Source organism: Pleurodeles waltl, chromosome 3_1 (genome assembly GCF_031143425.1).
Source record: "Pleurodeles waltl isolate 20211129_DDA chromosome 3_1, aPleWal1.hap1.20221129, whole genome shotgun sequence".
Lineage (NCBI taxonomy): Eukaryota > Metazoa > Chordata > Amphibia > Caudata > Salamandridae > Pleurodeles > Pleurodeles waltl.
The window spans coordinates 251352748-251372304 of record NC_090440.1 but is presented as its reverse complement, the minus strand read 5'-3'; the positions used below and the strand labels follow the sequence as shown (position 1 = coordinate 251372304).

At 44.3% G+C, this 19557-nt stretch overlaps 1 protein-coding gene across 1 annotated transcript in view; it reads right to left on the bottom strand.

The window, feature by feature from the left end:
- Positions 1-936: 936 nt before the first annotated feature.
- Positions 937-19557, bottom strand: part of LOC138284002 (sulfotransferase 1B1-like) — a 408412-nt gene continuing 389791 nt past the window's right edge. The window contains exons 5-7 of the mRNA XM_069222336.1: positions 18766-18860; positions 17504-17684; positions 937-2153 (exon numbers count right to left, since the gene is read on the bottom strand). Of these exons, the coding sequence (XP_069078437.1) occupies positions 2053-2153; positions 17504-17684; positions 18766-18860 (377 nt within the window). The 3' untranslated portion in view covers positions 937-2052. The remainder of the gene's footprint in view (positions 2154-17503; positions 17685-18765; positions 18861-19557) is intronic.

Sequence of the window (19557 nt, the reverse complement as noted above, 5' to 3'; positions counted from 1 at the left end):
TACAGTGCCTCAGGGCACTCCAGCAAATGCAGATGCCTGCCTCCCGTATCAAACCCCACGTTTGGCGGCAAGTCCAGCAGAAAATAAACAAGAAAGCAAAGAAAAATTAATCAACACTGTGAACAGAAATACATATTATAACATGGTTATTGTATTTCTACCAGTAACATTCTTGTTTCCTACTTCTAGCCACTATGCTAGTTCCTGCAGATTGGTAAATAACAAGCTTATCTTGAGTTTCATATACTCTCTCATACCTTGTTCAGAACAGCAGGACTATTGTACTGTTGAAATAGTAACCCTGTTATTTCTGCCCTAGAGCATGTGTGCATCATAGACAAAACACAGCTACTCAGGCACCCGATGAAGGTCACTTGCCACATCACAGCATCCTTTGGTTAAAGTGGGTGCTGAAGCAGTGCCTGTCCTTTGCTGATAGCGCTGACACGAAGATCTCCTCTCTCCCTCTAGTTTCCCTCATTCACTTTCACAACACTTAGGCCTTATTTAGATATTAGTGAATTAGTTACTCTGTCACAACGGTGATGGATTCCCCGTCCGCTGAAATCTAAATACCATTATATCCTATGGGATTTAGATTTCAGGGGACTGGAGATCCGTCACTGTTGTGATGGATAACTCGTCCACCAATATTTAAATCAGGCACATTTGTAGAGACATGTTAACAATTGTTGAAATAAACAATACTAAGCAGCAAAATGCTCTTTCAGCTATTTCTTCCAAATAAAACATAACAGGAAATCATTAATGTTCTAGAAGCTCTGATTGTTTATAATGGATAATAATGATATGCCTCAGCTTGTATTTCATTAGCTTGATTATGATATTTGCATGAAGCAATCAAAGAACTAAACATATGTTTAAGAATGTGTATGCCAAGAAACCATACCTATCCATTTTTTGATTGTTGACTAACACCTTTTGTATCAAAATGAAAGGACCACATAGGAAAAAAACTGAATCTTTACAATGGAGTGATAAACTTAGTAGGTAGGAAGAATGTTTCAGCATACCAAACTGTCAAAAGAGGTCACATTTTTGAATCTGTACTTACACCATTTTCATGGCACTCATATCCCACTAAATGAAGGAATTATAATTGGGGTGCAAACCCTTCACATACCATAGCATTATCTATTAAGGTATGACACATTTGAAAGGTGCGCAATTATGAATTGCTTGTAAAAACTGCCACCAATATATAGAGTTATTTTGAAACCCAATATCTAGATTTAAGAAGAACAACACACAGATGTGATTGATGGTTGATTTACACAATTACTACTAAGATATTAATTCAGAAACAGATGGAATTGAACTAAACATAACAAAATCAATGTTTATCTTCCATAATTGGCATATTTGTATACATCAGCATTTGCTATTTGAACCTCTTCATTTGTCCCCTCTCAGTCCCAGCAAGCATTTTCCTCCATTGTCTTAGAAACACTAATTTAATACAAAACATTTAAACAAAGATAATTTTTTGCAGTTAACATTAGTGGTCACAAGACGTGTCCAATGAAATATGTGCTCATATCACTTATTAGTATCTGTGCAAAAAATTAGATTATGTGTAGATATAAGTGTAAATTCACAGTTAAGGGACAATAACAGCAGCAACCTTCTTACAGTATTCTTTCAACACAATTCAATTCTTTGATGTACAATTATTTGATTTACAATGACAAAAAAAAAGAGGTGATAATTCACAACTCATGCTCATTGCATTCTTGATATCTCAGGTGAGACTGCTGGTGTAAACGTGGCAAATACAAAATGAATTTGAGATTGCAGAGGTGGGATGGGCTAAATAGAAACTCATATGAGGCTAATGAACCCATTTCCATACTTCTATGAATAGACTCCAGATATTTATTCTTTTTGATTACTGTCATCCTATATGACTGGCTAGCCAGTGATATCAAGGCAAACTTCTTCTGACAATGCCCCAAAAGCCATGATCAATACAGGCACACAGCAACAGTTGATTTGCATATCTATGTGGCTAAGTACTCCTCAGATCTCCATTCAGAACGACATCAAGCTCCCTTTCATTTTTTCTCCATAATCTTCATCAAATCTCTCATTCAGGGCAACGCTGAAGTGGTTTTTCCAGTCTCCACTAACCCCTGTAAAGACAGACAAAACAGTTATGGAAGATCATTTTGCATCTTTCTGTCCCATATTTTTTTAGAGTGGAGCAAGAGCGTAGGTGAACAAGGTTTTTATTTCAAATTCATTGGTTATCATGGCTCTATTATTGTGACAATGACCAGTACCTTCTTGAAGCATATGTTTAGAGTAACCACCAATGTCGGTCAATCTATGCTGGCTCTAAGATGACAACAATAGCATAAATATGGCACCTATGTGTCTTAACGGTTTCCCTGTTTCTTGTGTAATACTGCAGCCACACAATTTCTGTAACTATTTTTGCAGTTCCAACACTAGCATGTACTGCTGCTGACTCCATACTCTTCTCACAGATCTGACATGTCACAGGAGACCCTGACAAGCTTTCCACTCTAGGGTATTGGGGCCCAACAAAGGCTGAATGCCCTGAGTTTGTGTATTTGGAAACTGGTTACTAAAAGTACCCTCTGGTGACACTTTGGAATATGTAACCCAACTTCATGGTTTACCTATGTGGACACTAGTGCCTGAACTGTTAGCTACTTACTACACAGGAGGGGAGTTTAAGTAGAATACTGGGCAGGGAATCTTCAAGAGAGAATACAATACAGTGAACAACCAGAGCTGTGCTGTAGATTAAGGCAAGTCAATAAAGACAATTCCAATAAATAAACACATGTAACATAGAAATATAAACAACTCATTATTATATCACCTACTGGATTGGACAGAACGCATACACATATGTATATGTGCTTACTATGTTAGACAGTAAAGCACATTCTGGAAATGTCATTATCTGCCCCCAAAGGCCACCTGCAGATTGCACTCTGACAGAGAACACAACAGTGTAGGCCCAGTAGCGAACATAGTGCTGCTGTATGATTTACAGATAGTTGTTGAAGACAGTGGACACTGAAAAAGTTAATGTACTAAAAAGATGGAACAACGATGGCAATTACTACTCCATGATTGGTCTATCAGAAGAACAGTTTTGAATGAACTGGTCTAATCTCCTGAGAAACAGTGAGGCAAGCGTTGAGGCAAACTCATTGATTTAACACCAATCCACAGTAGATTTAGACATTCTCTGATAAGAAAGGTTGGAGTAATATAAATGTGGCCTTCTGTAATGCTCGTTCTGGTAGAGACTCTTTCTATTTGTAAACTTCTAACCTTTTGAATAGTCCTCAGGCATCAGTGGCCACAGCATTACCAAAGGTAAGTGACTACCTCTTCTAATAGAGAATTCTAGCTGCAGATTCCTCAGCTTTGAATAGATACCAAAACAATACCCATGAAGAGGTGAGTCTATGGATAGACTCCAAAAGGAGATTCCTGTAGGACTGAGCAGGCTAAATGCACATCTGAGCAAACCTTGACCATCCAGACAATAGTGCTTCGTGAATTTATTGAGGTAAGCTCAAATAGCCGCCTGGCAAATGTCCATGACGGGGACTTCGCATGCGGAGGTAGCAGCTTATCACCTGGTAGAATGAGTGTACAGTCCTTTCGGGTTTGCTTTTTAGCCAATGCGTAGCAGATATTAGTACAGAGCATGTTCCAGCAGATGATGTTTCTCTTCTGCACATCCTTGCCTTTTTTGAGCTCCAGAGACCCCCACAAAGAGCTGATCATCCGTCCAGTATGATTGATGTAAATGCATAGCGCTCTCTTGGGGTATAAACAATGGCATCTCTTCCTCCTTAGAGGGATGAAGTGGAGTACAGAACACCGCAAGGCAAAGTTCTGACTGACGTGGAATGGCTTCAAAACTGCAGACAGACAAGAAAGATGCTCATGTCTGCAAAACCAGGTTGTCTAGGAAGAAGGTAGTGTATGGCGAGTTGACACATAGGGCCTGATTCTAACTTTGGAGGACGGTGTTAAACCGTCCCAAAAGTGGCGGATATACCACCTACCGTATTACGAGTTCCATAGGATATAATGGACTCGTAATACGGTAGGTGGTATATCCGCCACTTTTGGGACGGTTTAACACTGTCCTCCAAAGTTAGAATCAGGCCCATAGAGTTTGAAGCTCTCTCCCATGCTGTACCGATGTTATGACGATGAGGAACACTGTTTTGAGTGTGAGAAGCTCAAAGGAGCAGCTGTAGAGAAGCTAGAAGGGAGTGCACATAAGAAACCTAAGGACTAAGTTGAGGTCTCACTGTGGCATGCCTGACAAAGAGAGGGCGGAAACAAATGTTGTGAACCTTTCAAAAAGTGGGAAACAACTAGAGGCTTAAACAAGAGGACTGATCCAGCCACCACAAAAAGCAGAAATAGCTGAACTGTGCCCAGAGCAAAGCCTTGATGGGGGAAGTATAAAACAAATAACAAAACATCAGATAACCTTGCCTGGAGTGAGTATTTCTGCTCAGTACAGCACCAAGCCACAAACTTATCTCAATGACAAGCACAGTTTTTCAAGGAATGCCTGGCTGCCAAAATGACATCAGCCAACTTTGTAGGATGGGGATTTTAAGCTGTCACCGCTCAATCTCCATGAATAAAGGTGGAGATTGTGAGGTTCCAGTTGCAGAATCCGGCCGCAGCAAGTCCTTCTGGAAAGCAGCCTGACTGGAGGACAAATGCTCAAAGCCAGGAGTACTGGTTGCCACCCTTTCCATGCCAAATCCAGAGCCACTTGGATGACTTGGGCCAGGGTGGTCTGATCTTCTTGAGAACTTGGGGCAGGAGTAGTGTCAGTGGAAAGGCATACTCGAGGCAGAATGTATCTCGAGCAAGAGACTCCTTGGAAACTCGAACGTGTAAAAGTGATGACATCGGTCATTCTCAGTGCTGGCAAGCAGATCAAGCCAAGGTTTTCCCCATTTTCAGATGAGACCTTGCACCACCTTCTGGCACTTATGATCCAATAGGCCTGACACCTGAGCTCATCTGCTTTGGCATGCAACGATCAACCACCAGGAAAATTCTGCTGTGGTCCTGTCATTTCTAGAGATGCAGGGTCTCCTGGCATAGGGTTCCTGACTCCAACCCTCCCTGCTTGTTTGAATACCACATAGCAGTGGTGCTGTCCATGAGCACCTCTACCAACCTCCCCTTCATGAATGGAAGGAAAGAGTTCAATGCCAAGTGGATGGCCCTCAGCTCCAGAAGACAAGATATAAAACCGAAAACCAGGGGTCTATGATCTCCACCTCTTGCAGATGGCCACCTCAACTGAGAAGCATTGCATCAGTCACCATAATCAACTGTGGGTGGGGAAGGAGAGGAGTCAGCCACTGACCCAATTGTGGTCCAGTAACCACTACATACCACAAACAGGACAAGAAACCGCAGTGAAACCCCTACCACAGCAGAGTAGATTCTACCCCACATCAGGAACAGCTCAGCTATTAGAAATTGCCCTCACCCACTGTTCGTGATATAAAGGTTAGGAGGCTGGACAAGGAATCTCTTCCTCTCACCCCTCTTTAGGTGCGTTTTTTTTTCCAGTAACTACTACTGCAGCTGTTCTGCCTTCTCCTTTGAAATCTGAACATGGACAAACAAAAACCCCTAGATGTTGGGGCCACTGAGATTTCAGATGCCACTGCAGAGCCCACATATGCCACCCAGCATGCTTGATTAGCAAGGAGCAAGAGACCATCAGTCCCATCAGACTTAGATTAAACCTCACTGCAATTCAGTAATGAGGCTGAAAAATCAGGATCATAGCTCGAATGTCCTGGACTCCCTTTTGAACAGAAAACCAAAAGGTGTCCAGAATTGCTGAAACACAGCATTTGAGAAGGACTCAGGTGTAACTTTGGCACACTCATTGTGAACTTCAAAGATAAGAAGAGGTTTCCTGCAGTTTGGAGGTGCTTGATAATTGCCTGAGATGAGACCACCTTCAACAGCCAGACGTTGAGGTAGGGGAAGACGGGCACCCCTGAACTCCAAAGGTGTGATATCACCACTTCCATCACGTTCGTGAACACCCAAGGGGCAGTGGTGACACCAAAGGGAAGCACCACAAACTGAAAATGCTCAGAAACTGCAGGTAGCAGTAGGATGGGTATAGGGCAATAGTTACCTTGCAGGTCCAATGCCACCATCCAGTCTCCAAAGTCCAAGGCAGACAGATCCTAGGCCACTGTGAGCATTTTGACTTCCTCCTTCCAGACAAAAGATGTTGAGAGTGTGCAGGTCTAAAGTAGGACAATGGCCTAAATTGTTTTGGGGCACCAGAAAATAGCGGGAATAACAACCTACTTCTGGCACAGATACTATCTCAATAACCTGCTCACCAAAGGGCTTGCACTTCCTGATGCAAAACAGAGAGATGGCCCTCCATCAGTCGTTGGAAGGGCGGTGGAAAGTGCAGCAGTGTAGAAAGCAAGGGTAGGGCATAGCCCTGCCGACTAATTTGCAGGACCTATGTGTCTGATGTTCTGGCGTGTCAACCAGGCAAGAAAAATTGGATCTTGTCTCTCACTGGGTGGCTGTGCTCTGCTAAGGGCAAGCTAAGGGGTATGGCAGCTGGGGCTTCAGGGGAAGTGGTGGGCTGGGTGGCCCTCAACATTGACTGCAGTGGTGGTGGGCACCAAGGCCTCAACCATGAAAGTACTTGGGCCCTCATTCTGACCCTGGCGGTCTTTGACCGCCAGGGCGGAGGACCGCGGGAGCACCGCCGACAAGCCGGCGGTGCTTCAATGGGGATTCCGACCGCGGCGGTAAAGCCGCGGTCGGACCGGCACCACTGGCGGGGTCCCGCCAGTGTACCGCGGCCCCATTGAATCCTCCGCGGCGGCGCAGCTTGCTGCACCGCCGCGGGGATTCTGACCCCCCCTACCGCCATCCAGATCCCGGCGGTCGGACCGCCGAGATCCGGATGGCGGTAGGGGGGGTCGCGGGGCCCCTGGGGGCCCCTGCAGTGCCCATGCCACTGGCATGGGCATTGCAGGGGCCCCCGTAAGAGGGCCCCTAAATGTATTTCACTGTCTGCTGCGCAGACAGTGAAATACGCGACGGGTGCAACTGCACCCGTCGCACAGCTTCCACTCCGCCGGCTCGATTCCGAGCCGGCTTCATCGTGGAAGCCTCTTTCCCGCTGGGCTGGCTGGCGGTCTGAAGGAGACCGCCCGCCAGCCCAGCGGGAAAGTCAGAATTACCGCCGCGGTCTTTCGACCGCGGAACGGTAACCTGACGGCGGGACTTTGGCGGGCGGCCTCCGCCGCCCGCCAAGGTCAGAATGAGGGCCTTGGTGTCTTGTGGAGATTGGATTTTCCGCCACTATGGGGTGCCTCCACAGCAAAAGGAGTATGAGAGTCACACTGAATGGCATGTCCATGAGGGACGAATTAACAGCGCCTGAAAACGTTGGACTGCAGCCAAGCATGACAGCAAATGTTGCCAGTGGCCTGGTAATGGAATCAGTGGTGTCCAAGCAACAATGAACTGTGAACTTTCCTGCGTCACAACCATCCTAAATTGCTTGGGCAAGGGCATGGAGAAGATTTTCATGAACCCCTGGAAGGACTTCAGCCACAGAATCCCAAAGGGTGTGGAAATAGTGCCCTAACAGGCAGCTGGCATTCACTGATCGAAATTAAAGGCTGATGGACAAGAAGACTCATTCTCAAACCTCTCCACCCATTTTGACTCTCGATCAGGGAAGGGGGAAGTAGGGAACATGTTATGGTTAATCGTACTTGCAGACATGTGCACCACCTGGCATGCAGGAGAGGAGTGCCGAGACAGAAATGTAGGGTCACCGAAGGTGGGGGTGGTGTTGTGCAATCTGGTGGTTGACTGGGGGACCGGGCAAGGTTAAGCCTATGACCCTAATAAACTATCCATAAGGACTTCCTTAAAGGCAAGCGGGGATCAGTAAATATCTGACCTGGCTGAAGGAGTATAATAAAACACAATGGTCCTGACATCTCAGGTATGGAGTCTGAGGTCAAGGTCTTTTGCTGCCCTATGCATTATCATGACATAAATAGCACCCTCCTCAGTGGCAGGACCAGGGATTGACAGGAGCCCTGACTCAGGGATGGGATGAAGGCCACTGGCTTTCTGCAGGACAATATACCAATTTGTCTCTTGATAGGGTGGCCACTCTTGTCACCCATATCATAATCACTGTCCAAATAAGTGCTGACTAAGAAATTAAGGGTGTGCGTTCATCTTCATGGAGGCAGATCTAGCGGAGGAAGTGGGGCTCCTAAAGTGTCTTAACATGGTCCCAGTCAAGATTGAGCTGCATCTGCACCAACTCAGCATCAGTGAGGACAATTGGGGTCTTACCTTCCAGCACTGATGGAGTTGGCATTGATGTTGAAGTACCAGGAACCGGTGTGGACCATGGTGAGGTAGGTGGAGTTGAGAATGTAGCCTGAGGTGGCCCCATAAGAGGTTCAAAGGGTTTAGCTGGCACCCAGGGTGAACCTGGGGGTGGTACAATTCCGAGGGGTGTCTCTCGGCTTCGTGGGGCCCACAGGAATGCCAGAGGGAGTTGGCAAGGATCCAAAGAGTAAGAGCACTGCCTCTCAGATCTCCTTGATCTGAATAGGAACAGATGACCCAAGCACCATGTGTGGAATAGACCCAAATTGAACAACTTAGATAGCGAGATCGAAATGTATGGCACCTCCCTTGAGCCTTTTCAGAGGAGAGGGAGTGGGAGAAAGGGCTTATTCCTGCTTAGATTTCTTGTGTTTTTTCTTTATCTCCCATAAAACTTTGATCAAGATGAAGAATGACATCTGGAACCTCTCATGAAACTACTGGATCTAGGACTGAACATTCGACTTGGACCAGTCCTGCCATGGCGTCTTCCGATGCTTGGCGAAGCAGAGTTTTGCCTCGCAATTGCTAATGGGCTTCCGGTTCATCATCTTGCAATCACTGTCTGCTTTGGAGTTGTGGCTCAACCTGAGGCCCCACAGGCAAATCTGATGAGGCTGTGTCACAGACATTTGTTTGTGACAGTCCTTATAGGGCTTAAAACTTGGCACTTTGGGGAGTGACATTTCCCTGGCACACTGAAAAACAATTTTTTGATTGAGGTAAGGGTCTCAAAGAAATGAGAGGTAGCTTCTGATCTGAGTCTGATGGTGTGTAAATGAAAGGAACTGAAAGAAATGCACAGAAGTGGTGCCTATATAGACTCCTCACTCCATTTCCAGAGTGGAACAGTACTGATCAGCATGGCACTACCTTCCGATCCACAGAGGTACTGCTGCAGAGTTTCTTGATCCAGTTTGATACCTGGGGAATATTCGAAAGGTGCTGAATCTACGGCTAGAAATCTCTATCAGAACTCACAGTTCAACTGACCACATGTGGTTCATAAAATACCTATAGTAACATGGAAGTTCGGACTGGGTTTTGTAATTCAAAGGATGAATGTTCAAAAACTGTGAAGTTTTCATATCGCTTCCCCACCCCGACTAACTAGAAACTAGATCTCACTATCTTGGTGGAAAATGGATAAATGAGTGTTGAGAGTTTTTCTCTGAGCAGTATCTGAAGAAAGATAAATTATCCCTGGAATAACAGGTACAAGAAATTCAGTCTGGGTGTGGGTGCAAACCTCTCATAGCTTTTTACCTTTCAGTAGTATGTAAGGACTGCCACCTCGCTGCCTGTGCTCTGTTAACTGACATTACTTTGGCAGCACCTAACGCGGACGTAAAGCTTAAGTTGTGGATGCCTCAGAGACTAGCTACTATCGCCATGGACTGTCACAATGATGCCACCTACACCACCTGATAGGACCTATTAGCTCTTCATCACAGTCAAAATCTACATGAGTCCAAACTAATATTGAAGCTATCTTTCATCCAGCGCCCAAATTAGATGAGCAGTGCACCCAGGATGTCTGATGCTTTCTCTCCCCTAGAGCAACAAGGGCTCAATAGCTCTCCTGCTCACCCTCACCAGTGTATACCATGCAGCTGAAGCACATAACAACATCTAATTCGTGATACCACAAAAATCTCACAGCCGTTGTCAGAACGAATAGCAAAGCTTCTTGGCCTGGCCCAGGAAGTCAGAAAACACTTAAACTCCTCTTAGCAACTGCCCCTCCTCCATCCACCAACCCAGTACTGTTATACAGATTACCTTGCCATGGGTTTGTAGGTGCTACTCAGGTGTTGTTAAAGCTGTAGGGGGAAACTAAAAGTACTAGCGTAGTAGGTTATAGAATGCCTACTGCTCAGATTGTAAAGGAGGTCTAGAGGTGAATCCACCAAGTACTAGGGGTCACACAGCGTCAGAGAAGCCAGAGTCTACCAGACCTCCTTCTTTGTACACACGCCAGAATAAGCTCAACAGGCTACAGACACACATCCCTGGCTCCCACCCATGACGATCGCAGCCCCATGCTGTCACTCTGCAGCCACCAGCAAAGTGTTGGAAGCTTTATGTGCAGTGTGGTATTGGTTATTATTTGGGCCTGGCAGGGAGATATAGTCCTCTTCCTATACATTGGTAACCTCCGATATATTTTATAAGAGAACCAACTCTACAACCTGTACCCCCCATGCCCGCCGCCAAGATCTGCACTTTGTGTTACAGCATTGACAGCCCACGGTAACTGCCAATGCAAAGATCCAGCAGCATCCATCTGTGACACCCAACAGGATCTTTACACCACAGCGACAACCGTCCACAATGCCAGTTTGCTCTTCATGCTACAGTGAGGACTATCTACAACTCTCCCTGCTCTTCGGGGCTTCTTCCACCGTGAACTGGACTCTTTGAGCTGGAATTTGAGAAGGTAACTTTTTCAGTTAGACTAAACTTATACTTGTATCCGGCCCACGCTCTATTATTGTCATCCTGAACTTGTGTCTTTCCCCCGTCTCACACAAAATGATAACCACGAGTGGTGCTTTGTACTTTTAGGTGCTATACTTAACTTAATTCTTTGCATGTATCTGCTTCTACTGATTGGATTTTTGCTGCTTTGGTGTCAAATAATGTATTACATTTAACTCTATTTTTCTGAATTGATGTGTGATTTTTTCTTGTGTTGTGTTTTCACTTCATTACTGTTTGTGTGCTGCATTACACTTTAAACTTTGCCCCTAACGTATGCCTGACTGCTTTTGTCCAGAGCTACCTGAGGGTTAAGCACAGGTTGATTTAGTGACTCTTTGTGGTTCACTCTGAAGATTAGGCTATTGCTGGAGAAGGACTCACACCCCTTCAACCAACAACCCAATTTCTCACAGCTCCCAAGCAACATCAGAAAAACCATCACTCATGTCCTATTTACCAGCAAGCAGAGATACATAAACACTGTTTATGCCGGGATCACCAAGCAGCTCACCCGAAGACTACAAATCATCCAAAACTCGGCAGCCAGACTGATCCTTCACCTTCCACACTGAACTCACATCACAACACACCTCAGGGAGCTCCCCTGGTGCTCATTTCAACTCCTTACACACAAATTCAAGGCAATTCACAACTTTGGACCCACTTATGTGAACTGTTGCATTTCCTTCTACCAACTACACAGACATTTACATTTCGCAGGACTCCTACTCTCCCCCCATACTAAAATGCCCTTAGATTGCTCATAAACCAAGGAGCGATCTTCTACTCCAAAGCTGAAGACCTGGCTTTCCAATTAAACAACTTACCTTAGGCAGGGCCAGGCATATGCACTTGCTCAGGGCCATGATACCACTGCAGGCAGTAGTATAATTTACAAATAAACATAACATAACATGATGATATGCCACCTTGATTCCTCTTGAAGATGTCTATTATGATCGGTATGTGCTCATTTAACATAAGTTTACAAAGTTAAGGAGAAGAGGCGGAGGATATGAATAAATGAGAGACACCCAAACTAATGTAAAATGTCACAGCTCTGTTTGTCCTTTAGGTCGCTACTCCATCTTCCCTCTCTTTCGCCACTTCATACACATAGGAAAGGATAAAAATACTAGTTGATGGTAGGAATCACTCTAAACACAATACATTGTAACATAACTATATTCCAGGCCAAATGGGAAGCCTGTGGCTACGACAGAAGATATACAGCACATAAGTCTTCTTATTTTGTACAGCTGGATGATTCTTAAGATGAATGGTGGGTATATACCAAATTATATTTCTCCATCATGTATTAAAAGTAGTAAATATATGATGATCAATAGGTTTGCAAAAAATAGGTCAAACAAAGAATGTAATGGAACTCACACAGTATGCAAGGCATGTTAAAGTACTACAGCATATGCACAACTGCATTGCAAAATATGCAATAAAATCTAAAATATTTTTTTTCATTAGATTTCATTTGGGATATGTAATAACTGAATGACCCTGTTCAAACAAGGCTGCTCAGAGGACATCAATACCCTCTATGTAGTACCTAAAAGACAAGATCTACTGCAGACAAGACTCGGATAATCACATTACATAGTGGCCTACCCCTATGATATTTCCCAGTATGAACCAAAAAGAATACATGTTGTATGTGCAGATCCTGTTTCTACATATAGAGTTCACAACTTACCATGAAACTGTGGATGCAGTGCATAACAGTGCACATGGTCACCCACTGTGGACAGTTAATGCAGCACATTTCTTGTGGTCATGCCCTATGCCTCGTGAGTGATCTACACCTGGGAACTGCAAATACTACTACTCAGGGTAAGGCATAAGCAAAGCCCTTAGTATCTTGGCACAGAGCAGTCAGGTTTAACTTAGCAGCAAGGTGCAAAGTATTTGTGCAACACTTCAATTAGTGATACAGTGAAAACACCACACAAAAAGGATCCCACACCAAGTTAGGAAAATAGAACTAAATGTAATAAACAAAATAAGACCAAAATGAAAACAAACCCAATCAGTAAAATCAAAGTGATACCTAAGTTCCGAGATGTAGTGAGGCTGCAATGGGAGGGTCTGTGCCTCCGTCAAGGATCCAGTCAACCGGGCTTGCTCCAAAGTCTTGCGTTGAAGATACGGTCTGCAGTTGGGGTGATGCATCGGTTCCGAGGAGCTGCGAGGCTGCAATGTAAAGTCTGGCATCATTGTCGAGGCTGGCAATATGATGAGACTTGTGAGGGCCTTTGCCAAGGATGCGTTGCTCAGTGGCAGTTCTAAAGGCGACGAGGGCCTCAGCATCAATGCAGGTTGTTGTGGTGGGTCCAATCCATGCAGCAGAAGAATTTTGTTTGTTCTGCTCAGGGCTGCACTGTGCAGCAGAGGTTCTGCTGGATCCACAGAGAATGGCGGAGTACTTTAGGCCCACTTCCAAGGGTCCAGGACTGGGGTGGCACCACTTGGCAGAGTAGACTCACAGATGGCAGAGTCCAGGTGTAGGTGCAAGGTTGTTGGAGCCCTCTGGCCCTGAGGCTCAAGTCAGGAGGACAAGCAACTAGCCCTTGGAGTCACTTCGGGGTTCTAGGTCCAAGAGATGCAGGCTCAATCGTTCTCACAGAGGCAGGAGGGCAGCAGGCAGGTAGGACAGCAGGGAGGCAGCAGGCAAGCACAGAAAAGCGGCAGCACAGCAAGGCTGCAGCAAAGCAGAAGACCACCAGAGTGTCAGTCCTTCAGTAGCACAGCAGCGCTTCTTCCTGGCAGAATATTCACAGGTCCAGAAGTGAAATGAAGTGGTAGTTTCTGAGGTCCAGTATTTATAAACAGCTGGGCCTTCGAAATAGGGGGCAAGCTTCTAGAGGGTTCCCTCTGAGGTCTCTAGGAACCCTGCCTACACTGGCCTGGCTGCAGACTAACTACAGGGGTTATGCAGCCCTCTGTAATGAGGCAGGATACAGCATATTCAAGTGTAAGTGGGACCATACCAGCAGGGGCCATTCAGGCACGCTGAAGGCCCCTATGTAGTGGAGAAGTGTGGCTCAATGGTTAGAGCGACAGACCCTGATGCAGAAATCTGGCCCGGGACCAAGGTTCAATTCCTGCCTCGGCAGGTCTTGGGCTTAATTTCCTCAGACCCGATAATTCTCGCATCGGTGCCTAATCTAATTCATGGGTCCCACTCTGTAACTCTGGGCAATAGCTTGCTTAATCTCCACAATGGCCCCAACAGCGCTGGGATGCCTGGCTTCACCTTGGAGGTTGCCCAGGAGTGGGCACCTCACAGGGAAAAGCCAGGAGAGGTTCCACAGTGGTATGTATACAGCCCCTTGAGACCCTAATGGATGAGTAGTGCGCTATACAAGTACGAAGTCTACAGTTTATGTGTGTAGCTGTCTATGAGGAATACACAAACCTCAACTGTCAGCTACACCCAGTCATGTGGCCGCAGACAGGCTGCAGTCACTAAATGGCTAAGGAAGGAAAATGACAATTTTCTAAAAGTACTGAATTGGGGGGTTGGGCCTATTTATTCAGCAAGGTTGGGTCACTTGGAAATCACGTTTTTAATGTTCTTGACCTTACAGTTATTCAGTTAAACCTTTAGTTATTGTAAAAAACACATTTATACACTTTCTATATTCCTAAGGCAAACATCACACTTTTGACGATATTTTAAGCCCACAAACTCAGAAAACAAGGGGCATAAATTATATATCATACATTAAACCAATGCTAAAACACAGTACTAAAAACACAATTATATTATACCAGTCATTAATTCAGGAAATTAATGGTGTTGTCCTTTTCTGGTCTATTTTTGAGTGCACTCCTTTTTCATATGCATTTAGAGGGGTTGTTCCACCATTTTGTTTGGCTAGAGCAAGGCATCCAATCTTCCTTTTTGGAGTGCCTTTCTAGTCTTATTAATTATCGGCATTGGTCTAGAAATCAATCTTGGTCCTGAGGATAACCCATAATAAAGGGAATTTGAAAGGCGTTGACTGTGTTGTGCAAGGGCGATGGCAACAATTAATAACCACACAAAGGCAATCCTAAAAGGAACATTGTATCTCCTGCTCTATCCAAACAAAATGGTGGTACAGCCACAGTATCATTCACTCATACTCAGTCTCACTCATTCACTTCATTGGACTCATTCAATGTCAGTTTCACACACTAACTATCACTCTGATTCACTCAGTCTCATTCTGACTCTAACGCAGTCTCACTCTTTCTCAGTCTCCCTCATTCTCAGTCAGCCTAACTTAGACTCACTCATTTCGCTCAATCAGTTTTACTCTGAACTCACCCTTCCCAACAATGACATGCACCCCCCGGGGACGTGGGCAACAAGCGCAAACAGGAGACATGCCTCCATATCCCATTCACCCTTTCTAATAATGATGTGCACACCAGTGACCTGGTCACGTCATACGTGCAAACACATACTCTGTAGAGAGTGCCACTTCCACATGCAGTCACAGACGACTTCCAAGCAGTGAATAAACACTTTTTACAAAGCACACATAATGCAACCTAATCTAATGTAAAGATAGCATAACACTGATAGTCACTACAGCGCTAAACGTGCACCTGTTAACGTAGAATGTACACAGGTGCTAAAGTGAAGATATCCACCCCCTCCATTCGAGAATAGCGAGGTAATTCAGACCCACTGAGTGATGACCCTGAACTTTGGAAGGTACCATCAAGGGTGCACAACAGTTAGCAAAGATGAGAGGGTAATGTTTAGAGGTAGACAGCCTTTGGGAGTTGGAATTCTGTGGGTCCTTCACTATATACACCCACTCCCGAAGAACCATGAACTAAGCAAGCAACGCTGTAAAGACTGGGGTGCTATGAAAGAGTTCACAGATAGTCTCACAATAGGAGACCTCCGAGGACAAAGTGTTCACCCCACTCTGCATTTAAAACCTTTTGCGTCACGACACTTAACGTTTAACTGTATTTCTTGAAGTTCTGGCGGCCGCAATCATACATTCTGGTAGTCATGAAGAAAATAAGAGTTACTGTCACCCACTTCAGTGGTCCTCATTGCATCGACTTCAGAAGGATGGTAAGAAGAAGTTTATGTCTTACAGTTGGTGACCATCGTCAGTGGCATTAATTCACTGAGTTATCCTCTGAAATGTCAGCGCATGGCAGAGAAGCAGCTGTCACAGAGCTGGAATGCGAATTCAGAAGGCATTGTTACCTGTCAAACTCACCTGCTGCTGCCGCACAGACCTGGCGTCCACTTCCTGTCAGATTTAATTAGGTAAGCCTCCCACCCCTCGACCCCATTGAATGGCGTAGATTCTTAGTCATACTCACTGTATCATTCATTCATTCTAACGGACTCCGATTTCCGCATTCACAGAATCTCACTTTCACTCACACGCACCGGAATGATCCAACAAACAGACACTGTCTCACAGACACACTCATACAAAGAAAAACACTCGCAACCACACGCAGACAACATTTAAAAAGTTTTCTTTAGCTTACCTTATTTCCTGTGCAGGTCCCATTTGGACATCTGCTTCTAGGAGTCAGTGAATCCTCGGAGCTGCGCAATCAGTCGCAAGTACCAGATTTCAGTCGCTACTTGTTCAACACACCCCTTTCAAACTCTGTGACAAGTTGGTAAAGGGTTGGGTCACAGGTTGATTGGCGTGTAGCCACAGGCGTGCAGGGCTTAAACCTTTATCTGTGATGCCTCAGAACATCACATATAGGGGTGGCTCTGAGGCGTGCCAGGGCCACAAGGCCAGGGACAGAATTTCCCCAGCCCTGGATTGATCTCCCCCTGGTGGCTGGCGATGGCGTCTTTGTACTTGCTGGATAGAAGGAGCTCAGCATTTTTTTTTATATATACCAAGAGTGAATAATAATCTATTATTCACTATTGGCATAACAAAAAAGCGAATAGGTCGGAAAACAAAGGGGATGTAGCCCCTGAGCCCAATAACAGGAACCACCACTGCTTCCGATAAGCCAAAATACCTCCTTATTCCCCTGTTCGGTTTTTACGGACAGATATAAACATGTTTGGCCCTATTGTACTTGAAAATAATTGGGTCTACGGTTCCTCAATTTGCAGACGAAAAACAGTTTATTTAAATAAAATAAAGCTGGTGGATTACTGTCAGCAATAACCAAATAACCAAAGGGCCTAGCTGTAGCCCATCACCTGTGGGTCTTGCAGACCCGGGTCGAACTTTATCATTACAAAATCAATGAAATACAATGAAAAACTTTGGTCAAGGAAGAGTGTGGTTCTCTATGCTAAAACATTCCAACCTACAATTATGCAACTTAAGAGACGCCAAAGTGCATGCCTTGCTTAAACTACATTCAGGACATTGTCAGCTGTCTAGAGCACTTTCGGTGAAAATTCTTTTCAGTAGGGAGGAGGGAACCCTAAGTATGCAAGTCATCTCCTGTAGGCCTAGGGACAACTACAGCGTCATTTCCCACTACTCAATTACACACATAATTCAATGCATACATTGCAATGGCTATAAACGTTCCATACCTTTTCGCATGAAGGGTGAAACATCTTGATCAAAGAGCTCATTTGGTAATGTCTTATAGTTGGTCATTGGATTGTCTCTCATTACTTCGAAAGAGGCATGATGAACAATCTTCTTCAGAACCCCCTCATCCATGTCCTTCTCCAGGAACGTCAGCAATTTACGGACTTCTCTCTCTAGATCCTGAGAAGACGATTTTCAGATGTAAATGAATAAAACTACATCTGTTGACAAAGCAATACAAGATGTTGATCAACTATCAAGATGCCTAAAGAAGAATTTAAGATGATATTTTTAAAGAGGGATGCACATGCCATGATGTAACTATCACATCTCAGACTCAGGCACTATTTGTATCAGTGCCCTTCACAGTTTTAATGTAGTAAAAACATATGCATTGTCGACAAATAATGTCTAAAACGGCCAGTCTGCAAAGTACCTTCCTGCAGAAACACCAAAAGCTAGAATTATGGACCAGCTCCATCTTTGCCTCTCAGCAATGAGTGTTTTGGTCCGTTCCAGCTATTATTACAATGTATTTGTTATTGCTCATATCTCCCTCACCCAAAATCCAGACACTAAACAGAATTTCTGTTAAGACCTTACACGACTGTATCTTCAGATTTCATCTCTCTTCAGAAGTATTATCACATGACCTGTTGGTGTCCTCCACATCATCACTGGAATATGTTATGCTTCTCCTCTCTGTTTATTCCCCGGAGGGGCTTTAATGCTATTAAACAAGTTGACCTGAATCTACTGTGTCATAAAGTGTAATGCACAAGAGGGAACATCTGTGAGAATAATCCCACGTCTATTAGCACATGAAAACTTCAAAATGAATGGAAATGCATATCATTAGAAGTGCTTCGGTATTAAACTGAATTTATCGAAGGAACGATGCGGTATAAGTTCCACTGTTTATCCTGAATACGTTACATAAATACCAATTGAAAAAAATATGTGAGAATAAAAGTATATTTAGACCCAGACCATCCATGCTTGCTTAACCTGATAAGGCGCCACAATAACTATTATAGTGCACTTTGTCTCTGCCTATCATGTGCAATACTTTATGACAAACCTATAACTCCAAGTAACGTCCGAATTGATCTAATCCTACAAGTGGGCTTCGTCTAAAATACAGTGATATAATTTAGGATTAGTATAATAGGAATCTTAAATAGAGTTTGAATTAATTCATTTCAAATTAGGATTCTCTAACCATGATTGTATCTCCACAGCCCATTCAGCTGAGGCTTACCTCTTTCATATCCTCGTAGAAGATGTAAAGAAGACGGAGCTCGTGCCTTTTTAACCACCAGCCCTTCACGTGCTCGAACCAGGATCCGAAGGAAACTGAGAAGCAGAGTGGAAAGGTCAACAGTACGTTAATAAGGCACTGAGTAAAATGCAATGTGTGTGCCCGTGAATTGAATTTAATTCCCCATCACCGTCCCACTTGTCAGCTTCAGCTTCCTCACTCTCTTAGCACCCGGTTACACTGGGTCTAGCACCAAATGCATTCATGAATAATTTAGCAATTTGAGCTCAGTTGAGCAAGTGCAAACGTCGTTGTTGAAGCAATAACATTAATGTGAAAAGGAAGATCACCACAACGCAGGGAGATAAATGCAATGCTGCAATCTACAATGTCAACATAAGCCAAGCACAAAAACTAAACAGCGCAGACAAACGCACGTAAGATGCTACACCTTCACACACATACAAATAAGAAGTTGGAACTGCCGCTCCACAAGCTTATGGGGCATTTTGGAACAAACTGTTGCAAATATATAAGTTAAACACGGTGTTGTACGCTCTTCTTTACAGACAGCACATTCCCCTTTGAAATGGACTCTAAGTTTGCAGAGACTCAGTTTTACTGATAAAAGTACGTAGCGCAAAAAATGAAAATGTGTGGGAATCTGGTTTCAGCAAATATTTTTCATTTGTGCATCAGTAAGTGTAATAATTTGTTTCGATCCTTTTAAAAAGTTGTGCCCATCATACCTCATTTTTTCTTTCCTAACTGCTGATATAGCATGAAATATTT